Here is a 10,111-nt window from a genome sequence, read left to right as displayed (position 1 = left end):
GATAAATGCGCGTCTCGAGAGCTGTGCAAGCGCCAAACCTTCGCCTGGAGGTTACCAAAGATAGGCTGTGGGGGCTCCGCTTCACACGCCCACCCTTGCAAATTCTTTGCACCCTGGCGCTTGGTTAAGGCGACTCCGAATCGACGGCGCTGCAGCAGCGATGGTTCAGCTCTGCAACACCTCCTGCCTGCATCCCACCGCCCCAGGCACCCGCAGAGCATCACTTGGAGGGTGACAGCATCCTGAGAGAGGCATCATGTTCCCTTCCTTGCTCTCAGCATCTTAATGGCCTCTAAAGCTCCAGTCCAGGAGATGCTTTCAGGATCCCGGTGCTCGCTTTGCCAAATGGAAGCGGAGTCGCTAACGGGAGGGCTAAAAATTGCCCACTCATCCCCAGGGCACAAGTTATGGGCCGTAATGGGATCTGAGCATCCTGAGCTTTCCAGGACAAGTAACAGAGGTAGTGCCTGCTTGGCACTTGAATTTTTTCCTTTCTCGATGTAAAGGGACAGGATTTTGAGGGTTAAAGCCCCTCAGCAAAGACAGAAGAGCTTTTGTAAAGTTGGGCAGGTGTGGTCCTCCCCGTGCCGAAGAGCATCACCTCAGAGACCTCTTGAATGGATGAGCCAGAGCGGATCCACGAGGGGTTTTGTGGAGTTTTGCCTGGCAGAGAGGCAACGTTCAGCAAAGAAAAGTGGAGCAAAGTAGGTCATTCAGCACAGCCAGGCTGTGCTCAGCAGGGATCGACCACAGTCGAGATCGCAAGCTGGGAGCATCTGATGGCGGGGCCAAAAGAGCTGCCTGGGCACGAGGAGGTCTCCACGTTGGGTGTTGTGACTCTTCCATCCCTCTCCTTGTCTCTTTGAATGGTGTAAAAGCGCACGTAGCTCGGCTGCAGGAGAATGCAGCATCCCTGATGGCATCTCCTGCATCCTCCAAGCACAGCCAGGATGGTGCAGCACACTGATAGACTGGCAATTTAAAATAATTACTGTAGCTGCCACACAGCCTCCTCCTGCCTTCTCTTCCCAGAGCCTGTGCAGAGCAGACTCCACTCAGCAAACTCCTCATACCACTTCATATTTAGATATTTATGTGTCCCCAAGCCAACGGGACACAGACAAGGGAAGGGTTTGGCATCTGCCAAAGCTGGCTGGAGCCTCTCCCGGGCTTGGAAATGGGGCTGAGGAACACAAACCGGCCCAGTTTGGGGATTGCTTCCACTCAGCACTGTAGCAAATACCATGACATTTCACTCGGGATGCACTGTTCATAAATACTGATGTCGCTTTTTGCGCACTCCAATGGTTTTCCATATTCAGATGATCAGAATTGGCTGCTCTTCAATACCTCCTTCTCTTCCTAACAGCATCCATCCACAGGTTCACTCACCCATTTACGTATTTTTGCTGTCCCAATATTGAGCTATGCTTTGCAATTTGCTGGCTCCTTGGAGGCAGCTTAGCAAGCTGTGTTACAGATGGGGAAACTGAGGCAGGGAACGGGACGTGATGTCCCCTGGGTCACACGGTGGCCTTACTTCAAGAAGGGAAGCCCAGAGCAACAGCATTGCCTGTGAAAGCCACCAAGCAAATAGGCAAACCCCAAATACAAGTGCCAAGTGTCCCCAACGCCTTCCCTGCCTTCCCAAGACCCTCGTGGGAGAGGAGAAGACACAACAGCAGAAAATGCAGCTACTGCTCCCCAGGGATGGAGCAAACCAACCATTGCTCTGCAAGAGGAGTCAACGCCATCCTGGGGGAGTCCATCCCCATTCCCTGCAGGAGATCCCACAGCAGACATCTCTGGGGATGTGAGGTTTGTAACCCTACCAGCACCATTTGCTTCTCCCTTTTCCAAGAGGGGTCGCCAGCTTGAAAACGTACCCGTTGGGAGCCTGAGAACAGGTTTATCCCCCAGCACCACTCATTTCTCGTTACCTGCATGGACATGGCTGATATCCACATTGTTGGAGTGGAGAACAATGGGGAACGTGGGCTTGACCCCATTACTGATGAAGCTTTTTTGGAGCAAATCCCACGGGGATCCTGTGCAAACCCCACAGCATGGCCATCCTCACCAGTACCCACCACCAAGACCCATCAGCTCCTCCCAGGAGGTCATCCCCTCCACCAACCCCTGCAGAGCGGCGGATGGTGGAGCATAACCTGATTTTTCTATGCTTCAGGCTTTTTCTGTTTTTTCTTACAGAAGGTTTAGACGTACAGAAAAAGATACCCAGCCTACCAAAAATATGGTCGCTTGTCTTTTTCTCCCCCACCCGCCACAGAACCGATATCAAAATAACTCCTCAATAATATACATATTTATTTCCTCTTAATTAGTGCCGATATTTACAAAAATCGTGATACTCTGTGAAGAATAAATTATATACACTCATGATAAACCAGACAGCAAATGCTCATTTGGAGTATGTATGTACACAGATCTGTATACCTATATACAACAGTCAGCCTTATTGACGGGGGTGCCTCGCAGCCCAGAGACCCACCCGACCCCCAGGACACCCCCGCGGCGTCAATAAGAGCAGTAATGTCTATACACACTGTGCAATTCGGATACAGCTGGTGTCTAAATTTTTGTCTAGCAAACGCATGGTTAAATGACTTGAAATTCCCACGAGTCCTCCTTTAACAGTTTATAGGCCTCTCTCCATTCCTGGTCCCATTTCTCCCGTAACCATGGAAACAAAAGGTTCAGCTCCAGCATCCTTAGGATGAGTCCTTCTTGGATTTCCTCTTCCTATCGATTTGCTCAAATTAGGCACCGCACGCAGGGTTGATCCAATACCCCATCTTTTTTTTCTTTTTCCCCTTGCGCTTGGGCGTCTGACATTGGAGGACAAGAGCGCAGTCTCAAGCAATGAGGAAACAAGTGCAAACGCATCGTTACAGTCTTATAGGCAGCAGAAAAATAAATCTTTTAAAAAAAAATCCAAAAAAGAACCTCAAAAAACCAACCCCAAGCTCAGGACAGCCAGGTAGGGCTGGGGAGGGGACAGGGTCCCCATGATGGTCCATGCGTGTGGACCGAGCGTGGTTACATGATGTCCAGCAACTCCTACATACCAAATTATTCCCTCCCTGGAGGAAAAACATGGATAAGGAATTTAGCTTTCATCACATACAACTGGGCTGGGGGTGTAAATATCGTCCCCGGGTGTAAATATCACCCCTGGGTGTAAATCAGCACTGTGCTCTCATTTACATCAAAGGCTGGTCCCTCTCCCCCGCGCTGGGATGCGGCAGGATCACAGCACCCATTTCTGAGAAGAGGGGGATGAAATTTGGGCAGCCAAACGTAGCGACACCATGGGGAGACCGAAGCCATGGGTGCTGTTCCACGGGACTGGGGAAGTGGGGTAGGACAGGGGCTGGGGCACAGGGAGGACTTCTTTCCCTCTTGGGGTTCCTGATGAGAGGCAGATATTGGGGACCAAGGAATGTGTTGGGGATGGAGGAGGCCGAATGCTGCCAGGGTGCAAGGAGGGAGCCTTTTTCGGGTGCAAAATGAAATGGTTTGGGGCTCTCCTCTCCATCCATCCCTAGCAGCACACTGAGCAGCTCCCACTGCCCCCAGTGGATGGAGACCCCGAGATAAACCCAGCCAGACTCCAAAAAGGGGAGGTGCTCCTTGTCACTGCCCTGAGACCCAAAGCCATGGTTCAAAGGACTTAAAACCCATCCATGACCAAAAAAAAACCCACAAAAAAACTCCACCCAGTGCGGCACAAATTGATTGCAAACAAATCCCCCACGTCCAAGGCCAGATCCATCACTTGAGCTCATCCCTCAGCGTATTGCAAGCTCTGGAGAAGCTACAAGACTTTGGCAACAATTTCAAGGGCTGACCCAGGAATTATCTGATAACAAAGCAAGGCCCTTCCTGAAATACCTCCTCCTCCTCTCTCTTTTTCTCTCCTTCTGTGTATTTATGCACAAATATGCCCATATTTATCCACCCACGTGCTACACTCGCATAACACCAATCTAGAGCTCCTTTTCTTCGTATAGCTCAGGATTCAAATCTGTAGGACTTCAACAGAAAACATCGGTGCAGAGATTGATTTTCCTGATAAAACACATGGCCTCATACAGGTAATTTTTTCCTAGCAGCCTTCATCACTTGATGGTGTCCAACCAGTACCGCATTGCCCTTAGCAGAGATTTTTGGAAGCTATGAAAGAGCTGATGGGTTGTTCACAGGTTCAAGCATGTGGTTGGGTGTTAGAAGACAACTCATGCTGTAACCACCACTTTCCACCTCTCCAACACCATGGTGCAAAGGATACAACCAAAATACGGGTGCTGGCTCCTCAGACCAGAGAGCTCCAGTCCCTCATCCCAGCCCTGGAGAGGGGTGGACACCTCCAGGGGAGGAGGGAAGGGTCCACACCACCTACATTGGGTGCAATGATGCAATCTAACATAGATGGTGGGATTCTCCTCCTCCCCGGTCCCTAATTCAGCATCCTCAGTCCGAGCCGCTTTGCAGCTCATTTTTGCAGCCTTTCAGAGTCAAAGCGGGTTTTGGATGCTCAGCATCTCTGCAGAAACAGGCCCAGAGCCTCTCAAACCAAATTCCTCAAGAAAAAAAAAAGACGAAAAAAGAAAAAAAACCCCACAGTCTCCTCCTGAAAACTGGTTCAAGATCACATCAGTGAGTCAGAAGCACAGCTAGAAATAGCACTACAGCTCCGACCTGCAGGCACAAATCCCATTAAAAGCTATAGGGGAACCATTTCTCTGCGTGGGGGAAAAACCCAGACCCTTTTGCACAGTGCAGCCGGAGGGATCGCTCCCATTCACAGCCCCCATGGCCCTTCCTAGCCCTGAGCCAAACATCCAAGCACTTCTCCAGGTGTTTTTCCCTATTTCCCTAACATGGCACCAATGCAGCCCAGGGCTTATTTTCATCTGGCTGGGTCAATGCAAGAGGTGCAGGATCCATCCTAAGGAAGGGACCGGCTGGGCTGGCCCTTGCCATGGGGACAGATGCCATGGGGACAGATGCCATTGGTGTCGACAGGAGGAGCGTGGCCTCTTGCTCTTTGGCCCTGTTCATCCCCACGATGCGACTCTGGGGTTTCCCAAGGCACTGGGATCTCTCATCTCACCACATGGGCTTGGACATCCCCTGCTCTTCCCCCTTGCCCGGCCTCGCAAAGCCCATGGGGACACTGTGTCCAAAACAAAATCTCCCAAAAAAACCATCATCTTCCTCCTCACCAAATCACAACCACGCTCACACTCTCAAGAAGCAAACAATACTTTGGCAAACGGTCTCCCCGCATCACCCATAGGCGTTAAACAACCAGGCACTTTGCAAAGTCTCACTGAGCGCCAGCATCCTCCCCAAAAAACCCCTGCAGTAACCCAACCTTGCCCTCCCATACACCAGGGATGAGCTTGCCCCATGCTTGGGGCACCCATGGGTGGGTGGGGAGCATCGGGCAGCTGCCCCATGCAAACTCCCATCCCCACAGACCCACCACCAGCCGGATCGATGGGAGCTGGCCAACCACCACAGGAATCATGCCCAAATTGGCAGCTCACTCCAACCCTGTCCCATCCGACAGGATGAGCTGCAGAAGCAGAGATTTATTGCTTTCGGTTGCGTTGCTTCTTTATTTTGTGTGCGTTTAAGAAGTTAACGGGCTTCAAGGGCTCCCATTTCAGAGCTGCAGCAGCAGAGAGGGAGGAGAGGGCTCCTAATATAACGAGATGTAATTAAAGACAGGCCGGGGTCCCATGCTGCGTGGTGCTGAGCACCTTGGAGACCCAACGCATTGAAGCCAGGACTCTGGTGCAGTAACGGTGGACACTTGGTATTAATTACAGCCAGGCCTGAATTAATCAATCAAGCAATCAATCAAATTGAAATGAGGAGTGATTCCACCTGGCTGAGCAGAGCCACATCAGCACGAGATGGATCCGGCCCTAAAGCAGCATTTTTGAACCATTGCTGTAGAATACGCTAGCACCGTTTATTTTATTGTTATTTGTGTGGTTTGTCCTCTCTGAGCTCAGGAAGGGTCTGCATGACCTCCTGCTCTGCAATGGGGTCCCCTCCTCGTGCCCACACCTCACCACAGCCCCAGTTCGGTCCAAATTAGCCCCAATTCAACCCAACTCAACAGGCTGCTCAGCTCCATCCCGTACCCCAGGAAGGTTTTGCTTGACCATGAGCTTGGATGAGGTTTGCATCCCTCTCCCATGAGCTGGCAGAGGAATGGGGCACCCGTCCCTGGGGATCGTAGGAAATGGGGGGAAAACGCAAGGAAATCCAGACGGGGATGGGAAAAGCAGACAAGATTCCCCTGGACCAACAGCTCCCATGTATCCCCAGAAAGACGGGGGGTGAAGGAGAACCAGACACCACCTCAGGGTCCCTGCACCTTGACTCACCCCTCCTCAAAACCCTGGCAGAAGGCAGAGCCAAGGCTCAAAGGTGCAAGCCTGGATCCTTCAGCACATCCTCTTCACCAGAAGGGAATAAACCACCTGCCCTGAGGCTCTACATGCTTGAAAAAGAGTTTTCCAGCCCAAAACGCACCCTGCCCTGGCCGTCCCATGGGCGCCCTGGGGCAGGTTGAACAGCTCCAGCCCATATCCCATCATTCTGGCTCTCCTGAACCGGAAAGCCCTCGATGCCCTGAGCGCCGATGTTTGCTGAGGATTCGGCCCTGTAGTCACTCTCTAAATATCTATACACACACACACGGAAATAGTGCGGGGAAACGGCTGAAAATTGCTGAACAAACAAGTCGGGAGAGCCGGTACCTCCTATCCCACCTGCTCCTCGTGCCCTCTCCCATCCGCCGTGGTTTCTGCTCCTGACACCAAGATTAATGACTAATTACTCGCCCCATAATGAGTGCAGGTGTTTAACTTTCAGCTCACCTTCCCTCGCTGGCATTATTTGGCTCTCGTGTCTGGATGCTCAGACACTCCGGCTTTGCCTTGTTATCTCTCAAACTGTTGTCACCACATCCCTTCCCCACCGGGTTTTTAAATCTAACGGAGCTTTTTAAACTCCCATGAATCTCCTTCGAGCCACCGGAGAATCTATAAACACTATAAACATGAATACTGTATAGTCTACTAAGAAAATATATATTTGTGTGTGTATTAAATATTCAGATTCATGCAACGGATATCCATGCAGCTGTACTGTATTACTGGTTAAATTTCACTGCAGTATAAATATATTATAGGCCACAGCATAGTTGCTCCAGTTTTATATATAGATATAAAAAAAGATGCTTTTTCCAACTCGTTTTCAATGTGTCAGTGGAGGTGTCTTTGGTGATCCTGGAAATATTGGTGATGGAAGTGTCATCTAAATAAATGAAGAAAATCCAAGCACTTGATTTATTTACTCATCCCTCCCGATGCCTAGCATAGAAAATTTAAGACTTAATAAATAATGTGCCATCACACTAATTATCCCTCCCCTGGGCCTCACACTGGCACACTGCAGTGGCTGAAACTCTTGCAGCATGCAGCATTTTCGGTTATGAAACACGAGCCTGGGCGATGCGCTCGCACTCGGCGTTCCCGGGGCGGAAACCCGAAGCCTCCGAGCGATTCGGACACGCGACCGCATCTTCCCTTCGTTAAGCTCTGCCTGACCTTTCCCAGCTCCACGGGACAGGGACCTGCGGTCGTGGTACCTCAGGGCGGCCCGGAGCTGCCCCCCGCATCCCCATCCCAACCCCTCCAGATCTTTGGAAACCCACAAGCCTGGGATGGGAGAAGGGAAACAAAACGTTGTGGGTTTGGGGTTTGGTTTCTTTTTTGCACGAATGCTTATTCGGTGTGGAAATCAAAGGTTAAAAGTCACTTACACAGCTATTGCTTCCCATGCAGAACCAAATATACACCGTAGAAAATACTGTATTAACTACAATGCAGAGCAGCACTCAATATCTGCAATTGTTCCACTTCAGCTTTAAATACGTTACTAGATTTTTAGCGACTAGACATCGGTTAGCATTTTGGTGATATTCACATAGTTTGTGTTAGCTAGGGTGCAATTGGCTGTCTTCAAGTTCTCCTCCCTAAAATCCTCATTGCTATTGTTTACGCCTTCCTGAATCTCCATATAATCAGACTTACTAATAGTAGAGGCACTTCTGCTTTTCTTTAGGTCAGGGGAAGAGGGGATCTTTGGGCAGCTGGTTACTTGCAAATATTGAGCCTGCTCCTCTCCCTCCGTCTCCCGGTGGTAGAAGTAATTGAAGTTAGACACTATGACGGGCACGGGTAAGGCAATCGTTAATACGCCAGCGATGGCACACAAGGAACCCACTATTTTCCCCCCGATGGTCGTGGGGACCATGTCTCCGTAGCCAACAGTCGTCATGGAAACCACAGCCCACCAGAAGGCATCGGGGATGCTCGGGAACTGGGACTCGCTCTCGTCGGCCTCGGCGAAGTAGACGGCGCTGGAGAAGAGGATGACGCCGATGAAGAGGAAGAAGATCAAGAGGCCCAGCTCCCGCATGCTGGCCTTGAGAGTCTGCCCCAGGATCTGCAGTCCCTTGGAGTGCCGGGAGAGCTTGAAGATCCTGAAGACCCGCACCAAGCGGATGACTCGGAGGATGGCCAAGGACATGGCCTGCTGGCCTTGCTGGCCATCCTCTGGCTTCTCGGCCAGCTCTGTCCCTAAGGTGATGAAGTAGGGAATGATGGCGACGATGTCTATAATGTTCATGATGTTGGTAAAAAACCCAGCCTTGCTGGGGCAGGCGAAAAACCTCACCAAGAACTCAAAGGAGAACCAGATGATGCAAAGCGTCTCCACGATGAAGAAGGGGTCTGTGAAGGAGGTGGACTGCTGGTACCCCATGCTGCTGTTGGAGTAGGGGGGGTGGCTCAGCCCGCTGCCGTGCATGTCTTCGTTCTCATCCCGAAAAATGGGCAAAGTCTCCAGGCAAAAGCTGACGATGGAGATTAAAATCACCATAACGGAGACGATAGCGATAATCCTGGCAGGGCCTGAGCTCTCGGGGTACTCAAAGAGCAACCACACTTGTCTCTGAAACTCGTTCTCAGGCAGCGGCCTTTCCTCTTCTTTGATGTAGCCTTCGTCCTCTCGAAACATCTCCATCGCTTCTTCCCCCAGTTCATAGAAACGAATCTCTTCTGAAAAAATATCTAAGGGCACGTTCACTGGCCTCCGCAACCTCCCGCCAGACTGGTAATAGTACAAAATCGCGTCGAAGCTGGGTCTGTTCCGATCAAAGAAATACTCGTTGCGGAGCGGGTCGAAATATCGCATTCTCTTTTTAGGATCCCCCAGTAAGGTCTCTGGAAACTGGGCCAGCGTCTTGAGCTGCGTCTCAAAGCGCAGCCCCGAAATGTTAATGACCACCCTCTCGCAGCATTCATGGTCGGTCTCAGGGTTGTAGGTGTCCTGCGGGTGACCGGGAAGAGCTGCAGCTTCGTCTGCAGGATCTCCGGTAGCAACTGTCATATTGGGGGTTAAAGGAAATCCTTATGCTAACCTCTTCCCAGGGCCCGGCGGTGGGATCGGGTTCAGGGCAGGGTTACTATCCTGCAGAAGGACAGGTACGGAGGTTTGGAAGTGTCTCATGAAAAGGCGAAGGGATGATAATTGAAACAAAAAAAAAAGAAAAATTAAATTAAAAAGAGAGAAAATTTTAAAAAAGACAGAAGATGAAGAAAAAAAAAGATTAAAAAAAAAAAAGGAAAGGAAATCGCCCCTGCTGAGAAAGAGAGAGATGAAGTAAAGTTGGGGGGAGGAGAGCAACTCCCTTCACTATCCCCTGCCTCAGGGGGGGTTAATTTGCCTTCTTTGGGACGGGGTTCAAAAGCTCCCATCTAAACCCATCAGAGAGAAAACACCTGAGGAACCCTCACCTATTCAAAACCACCGGCACTGGCAAACCGGAACTTTTTTTGGTTTTGCTAAAAATACAAATTCCAATTTAAAAAGAAAAGGGAGAGGGAAAAGGGGAGGGAAGAGAAAGGAAGGGAGGAAAAATAACCCTGTCCAGCCCAAAAGTGGGGAGGGGACCCTGCGGTGCCGGGGACCGGCTCATTCCCAGGCATGCAGCTAAGGG

General features: G+C 50.7%; 1 protein-coding gene across 1 annotated transcript; it reads right to left on the bottom strand.

Moving 5' to 3' along the window:
* Positions 1 to 7,291: 7,291 nt before the first annotated feature.
* On the bottom strand, positions 7,292 to 9,581 carry KCNA6 (potassium voltage-gated channel, shaker-related subfamily, member 6). Its single transcript, XM_010178629.1, has one exon. The coding sequence runs from the start codon at positions 9,499 to 9,501 to the stop codon at positions 8,002 to 8,004; it is 1,500 nt and encodes a 499-aa protein (XP_010176931.1). The 5' UTR covers positions 9,502 to 9,581; the 3' UTR covers positions 7,292 to 8,001.
* Between the last annotated feature and the right edge of the window lie 530 nt (positions 9,582 to 10,111).

The sequence above is a fragment of the Mesitornis unicolor genome, unplaced genomic scaffold (assembly GCF_000695765.1).
Source record: "Mesitornis unicolor isolate BGI_N332 unplaced genomic scaffold, ASM69576v1 scaffold15192, whole genome shotgun sequence".
In the NCBI taxonomy this organism is placed as follows: Eukaryota; Metazoa; Chordata; class Aves; order Mesitornithiformes; family Mesitornithidae; genus Mesitornis; species Mesitornis unicolor.
The sequence above is the reverse complement of the archived record's forward strand: the minus strand, read 5'-3'. Positions and strand labels throughout refer to the sequence as shown.

Bases quoted from the DNA above. Each gene is read 5' to 3' on its own strand.
- KCNA6 (XM_010178629.1), bottom strand. From the start codon at position 9,501: ATGACAGTTGCTACCGGAGATCCTGCAGACGAAGCTGCAGCTCTTCCC.